Source organism: Saccostrea cucullata, unplaced genomic scaffold (assembly GCF_032062105.1).
Source record: "Saccostrea cucullata isolate Sc308-1 unplaced genomic scaffold, CSIRO_AGI_Scuc_v1 ctg20247, whole genome shotgun sequence".
Classification (NCBI taxonomy): Eukaryota; Metazoa; Mollusca; class Bivalvia; order Ostreida; family Ostreidae; genus Saccostrea; species Saccostrea cuccullata.
Window position 1 is genome coordinate 885 of NW_026936849.1, and position 6,361 is coordinate 7,245.

The window sequence follows — 6,361 nt, forward strand, 5'->3', positions numbered from 1 at the left end:
ACTTCCCATTTTCTCATTTTCCTTTGGAGGACTTTGACCGTTCAGCTTACTGACTGAATAGGTTTTGAAGTATATTCATAACTGTCGTACTCAAATCTGATTAAAATCAATTTCTTTACGCTCGAGTTTCTGATGGTCGCTGTACAAAGTAAAACTTTACAAAGCAAAGCGACCATCAGAATTTCGGAGAGTGACAAAGATCTGATATCAATCAGACTGGTCGTACACCTTCTAAGTAAATCCTACACAAATTTATTCGTGCTGTTTTATAAGATCTACATATTACAATGTAAACATTTCGGATATCAAATACTCAATCATCAACTATCAATAAAAACAAAGAAATATTCTTATTGCATTTACTGATCTGACCCCTCTCTAGTTTCTGCTCAAGTCAGTGTTATCTTATATGAAGTCATATAGAATGGTATTTGTAGGTATAGTCATACGATGCAGTTTACTATGACGGTCAGCAACATTAAGTTGAACTTTGGATATTTCGTCTTTCGAGGGGTGATCAAAAAGTTCGCGAATAACTTCAATCAGAATTTCACGTCTCCATATGAGTGAAAAATTCTCGAGAGGGACGTTAAAGAATATACAATCAATCAATCAATCAATCAATCAATCAATCAATCAGAATTTCATAAATATTATGGATTCTGTAGAAGATTACGCCAGGCGATGGGCCAGATATAAAAAGAAATCGTTGACACTTTGTCAGAATGGATTAAATGTATCAGATCCATGTTACCATCGCGTATTTAAAAACTGAGGGGCAATATGAAAACCATCTATCCTTCTGTATTCAATAATCCAGAAGTGAAAAAAAGAAATTAGATAGATGACACGATCAGTACGTACTGGTCCCTGCTGACAAAGCAGGTAACAACATTGTCTTCGTTTGTAAGACTCATTATATAAATTGTATTTTAGAAGAACTTGGATTTAATTCTACAAGTGGAAATCCAACTTATACTCAAAATTCCCTTTCTAAGGAAAAAATTCTTCAAAATCATGTGTCAGTTTTGAATATTTCTAATATCCGAGATTCGAAATGAATTTATACTACCATAGCTATGTTGGATTCCAAAATTTCATAAAAATCCTTACAAAGATACATAGCGGGTTCCAGTAAAGGTTTAAACAAGCCTTTTTTACTCCTCAGTAAGATATGTACAGTGGTGAAGAAGAAACTTCCAAAGTACTGTGCAATAATATGTTCAAGAAGTGGTGTAAATCAGATATGGATACTTAAATTCCAAGGAATTTTTGGACAATTTGAAATCACAAGATTCTACCAAAATCAACAGCTAAAAAACTTACGACTTTTCAACTCTATACAGAACCATTCCCCATGATAAATTAAAGTCCAGGCTTTTTGATATCATTGACAACTGCTTTTTCAATAAAAATGGAACTCGTAAATTTACTTACTTTGTCATTGGTCATTTGCAAAATTATTTTGTTAAAAAAACATTCCGATTGTACACACAAGAACTCTGATGTTGACATGAAAAAGATGCTTGAGTTTCTGACTGACAATATCTAGGATGTTTTTGGAGACCAGGTCTTCCAACAATCTATTGCGCCCCTTTATTAGCAGACCTATTTTTTGTATTCAGGTTAAGTAGAATTTGTCCAAAATCTTAAACGTGAAAAGAAGAAAACACTTGCCGTGGCATTCAACACGACATTTAGATATATCGACGACGTATTATCAATTAACAATGGTAATTTCCATTCTTATGTCGATATGTTATATCCTGGTGATCTGGAGATAAAGATAAGTTAGATAACATATAGTCTGACACATCTATTTCATATTTGGATATTTTACTTGAAAAAGTCCTTAATGGTAATCTTACAACCAAGCTCTATGATAAACGGGATGACTTTTCATTCATCATCACCCCTTACTTTTGCAGCAATACATCTCCATCACCTGCATATGGTGTTTGTTTATCTCGGTTGATTCGATACGCAAGAACATGCTTTACGTATGAACAATTTCTAACACAAGGTAAATTATTGACAAGCAAGTCGATGAAACAAGAATATCAGCAGTCTCGTTTAAAGTCACTCAGTCATGAGTTTATTTATACACTGAATTGAAGACGGATTTCCCCGTTATTTCCCAATCATGGCAAGGAGCAAACGGCGGATGTGACCAGTCGGCAGGGGATGCTCACTCCTCCATGGCACCTGATGTCATGGCTGATGTTTTGTAGGTTCGTGTTTGCTCTGCTCCTTTTTTGTATAGTTTTATGATTTTTATCTTGAATACCGTTATCTCCATATGTTTCATTCCATAAAAGAAATGATTCAAGGTTTCAGTGCTGAAAACCGTTTAAAGTAATCTTCTCCAGTTTTAACCTTCGTCTGCAAGCGTTCAGCCCATGCGTGAATCACGTAATCTTGGCGGTCACTTGAGACGCTCTGTAGCGTTCTGCCACAGAAGCTTAAAAGATTTTCCCTATCATATTTAAATCTTACTGTGCACGTTATTTTTTAATTATTATAACAAAACAGTCCATTTTTTTTTTTAGAAATGGCCAAATCTCGGCAATATTATGGCTGGATAATGATATCCTTTTCCAGAATGGGTATGATGATCATCATAACCCAGTCCTCTTTATTAGGAACCTTGTTTATTCTATGTGGATAAAGTATGGGTTCCTCATTTTTATCATACCGGATATGTTTAAAGTCTAAAATGAACGATATTTCAGGGATATAATAATTATATTATTGTTTAGATTTCAACTATATTTCTAAAAGTATTGGTTTGCGATCTTTCGTATCAAATTGCGTAACAAAGGAAACATCTCTTCCTCAGCTTGCTTTCACTGGGCAACAAAATAAACATAGTTTTCATAAACATAATACTAGTAACATCTCCCTTCCTTCTGACAAGTCTTTTGTCTTCATAAACTCGATTTTTCTATTTGGTAAATATAAGAATAAAACAGATTTGATATTAAAATTTGCAAAATTTTATGTATGACAATATTTAAACAGATCGCGGTGCAATTCGTTCGAACCTATTTTTTATTTCGATCTTAACATCATCTTAGTAGATTTCATGTTTTCACCATTTATTCCCCAGAACAAACTCTCCCTGTTTTGTTTATTAGAAGTCTGGTATACGCCGTTGAGATTTGAGTGTGTACAACTGTTAAACCACCATCCTCCAGGGTGATACTTGGCAGCACAGTTGTAGGAATTATGGTCATTATCACGATCCTTTGTTGAAAAATACGAACCATTCAAATTATAAGCTTGTATCATCATGTCATCTGAAAGTAGGAAGACATTATTATATACAGAATATGGAAGACATTTGTTATAGTTACATGCACTTATAGGAAAGGGGTTCCTTTTCATATTATGATTATGATGCTTTTTTGCGAATTGAGCTTTCAAAATGATGTAATTATACCCGCTCCTTTAAACTAGATGAGTTTGTGAAAACTAATGCCCCCATATGGCAACTAGCGAAGATTAAACTTTTCTTAAAATTAATGCAAACTCACTGGAAATACAATTCTGAAATATGAAAGTAGGCCATGGTTAAAGTTTTTTTTATAAGTTTGGAAATTTCCAAGGTCAAGGTCAAAAGATCAAGGTACTTTTTCATCCAATGAAAAGTCTTGCCACAAAAAATACATTTGTGAAATATGGAAGCCTTAGTCCTAACCCTTCAAAGGTTATGGCCAAGGATAAACATTTTAAACAAGAGGCCCATAGGCCACATCGCTCACCTGAGCAATGTGGCTAGGAAAAAAACAGAAATCAGTTTATATTGAAAAGTTTACACCCAGTAGTAGTCCCAACCAATCCTTAAAAGGGAGGGGGTATAGTTTGAACAAACTTGAATCTACACTAAAGGATGCCTGCATATTTCTTTGACTACCTGTGGCTTTATTGCCCTTTACATTTGAACTTACATTGTGGCCCCGCCCTACCCCCAGGGTTCATGACTTGAACAAAATTGAATCTACACTACTTGAGAATGCTTCCATATGAATACGACTAATTATGGCTTTGCTATTCTTGAAAAGAAGATTTTTTAAAGATTTTTTTCTACATGTTTTTATGTAAAACTTGGATTCCATGTTGTGGCCCCACCCTACCCCCAGGGGTCATGATTTGAACAAATTTGAATCTCCACTATCTGAGGATGCTTCCATAAAAATATGATCATTCATGCCTTTGCTATTCTTGAAAAGAAGATTTTTAAAGAATGTTCCTATATATTTCTATGTAAAACTTTGATCGGCAATTGTGGCCCCGCCCTACCCCGGGGGTCGTGATTTGAACAAACCTGAATCTACCCTACCTGGGGATGCTTCCTAATAAGTTTCATCTTTTCTGGCACAATGGTTCTTGAGAAGAAGTTTTTTAAAGAATGTTCCTATATATTTCTATGTAAAACTTTGATCGGCAATTTGGGCCCACCCTACCTCCGGGGGTCATGATTTGAACAAACCTGAATCTACCCTACCTGGGGATGCTTCCTAATAAGTTTCATCTTTTCTGGCACAGTGGTTCTTGAGAAGAAGTTTTTAAAAGAATTTTCCTATATATTTCTATGTCAAATTTTGATTGGCCATGATGGCCCGCCCTACCCCCGGGGGTCATCATTTGAACAAACTTGAAATTTACACTACCTGAGGATGCTTCCCTATAAATTTCATCTTTCCTGGCACAGTGGACAGTGGTTCTGATTAGAAGATTTTTAAAACATACCATCAAATTTTCACTATTTCTGAAGTATCTTCCCTTGAAAAAAGGTGTGGCCCTTCATTTGAACATACTTGAATCCCCTTTACCTAAGGATACTTTGTGCCAAGTTTGGTTGAAATTGGCCCAGTGGTTCTTGAGGTGAAGTCGAAAATGTGAAAAGTTAACAACAACAAGGTGAGCTAAAAATACTCTAGGTCAAACTCCAAGGTCAAAGGGTCACAGGTCTTGCTATCAAGTGAAAAGTCTTGTCACAATGATTATATATGTAAAGTATGAAAACACAAGTACTAACCCTGTTGAAGTTATGGTCAAGGTTTGCTTTTTAAAAGCAGGTCAAACTCCAAGGAAGGTCAAGGGGTCAAAGTTCTTTGTATCAAATGAAGGGTCTTCTCACAAGAATTATGTATGTGAAGTATGAAATCCCTATCCCTCACCGTTCAAAAGTTATGGCCAAGGTTTTTTTCATAAGTACGGAAATCTCCAAGGTCAAAGGGTCAATGTTGTTGGTATCCAATGTAAGGTCATTCCACAAAGATAAGATACATGAAGTATAAATGTCCTGGTATCCACTATTCAAAAGATATGGCTAATTTAAAAGTTTGGAATTTTTGTGTAAAAGTGGGTCAACTCCAAGGTTAAGGTCAAAAGTTCAAATTTGGTTGTACCCAAAGAAAGGTCTTGTCACAAGGAATGCACATCTGAAATATGAAAGTGATAGCTCCACTAAATCAAAAGTTATGGACAATGTTATAGTTTTTGCGGACAAACAGAGAGACAGGCAGACGGATGGACACGACAAAAACTATATCGTGTAAATAAACTTCGTTTACGGGGGCATAAAAACAAAAAGTATATTTTTTGTGGCGGAAGATCTCTAGAACTTTCAGATTGACTTCTTTATTTATGTTATTTTTAATTGTTATTTTCAAAAATACATGTACTTGACTTCTGATAATACCTCAGTAATTTTACAAGATAAAAATTATTAAGCAAACGCTAATTTTCATTAGAAAAAAAAATAATAAGTTGATTCTAAAAATTGAATTGAAAGGATGAAGATATATTGTTCAAATATTAGAGGACAGTCCGACAGCATGAATAGACATCTTTAACCCACTTTACCATTAATCCTTAACTGGGGCACTTAATTTTCATCTGCATTTTGGAATATTCAGAATGTGTATTTTTTCTCGAAAATACCCTCTTAAGTGAATGAGACACTTTATTAATGATCTAGTTACCTGCGCTGCCACTGAATTCTTCAATTGACAGTTGGTATTTTTCTATCTCACTTCCGACTGAGAAACTTGAATATCGTGCATACACCATTGAACCGGAGAATTTTTTCTAAGTCTATCCAAAGTTCTTGGTTTTTGCCAGCAGTAAGATCATGGATTGCGTCATTTCCTGCAAAATTGCTGACATGTTTTATTTTGGACAAATATTGATTTTATTTTTTTCTTTGTTCGTTTCTTTTTCTTGTTTTTGGCAAAGTTACATGTGTAAATTCTTATTCTTGTATTACCCATCGTGTATATTACCTAACCAGTACTCTTTACTATCGTGTATATTACGTAACCGGTATTCTTTACTCTCGTGTATATATAATCTA

The 6,361-nt window shown here is 34.7% G+C and overlaps 1 protein-coding gene across 1 annotated transcript; it reads right to left on the minus strand.

The window, feature by feature from the left end:
- Window positions 1-3,011: 3,011 nt before the first annotated feature.
- Window positions 3,012-6,144, minus strand: LOC134246720 (ficolin-1-like). Its single transcript, XM_062729077.1, has 2 exons — window positions 5,991-6,144; window positions 3,012-3,299 (listed from the first exon to the last, which is right to left on the minus strand). The coding sequence occupies exons 1-2, from the start codon at window positions 6,076-6,078 to the stop codon at window positions 3,052-3,054; spliced, it is 336 nt and encodes a 111-aa protein (XP_062585061.1). The 5' UTR covers window positions 6,079-6,144; the 3' UTR covers window positions 3,012-3,051.
- Between the last annotated feature and the right edge of the window lie 217 nt (window positions 6,145-6,361).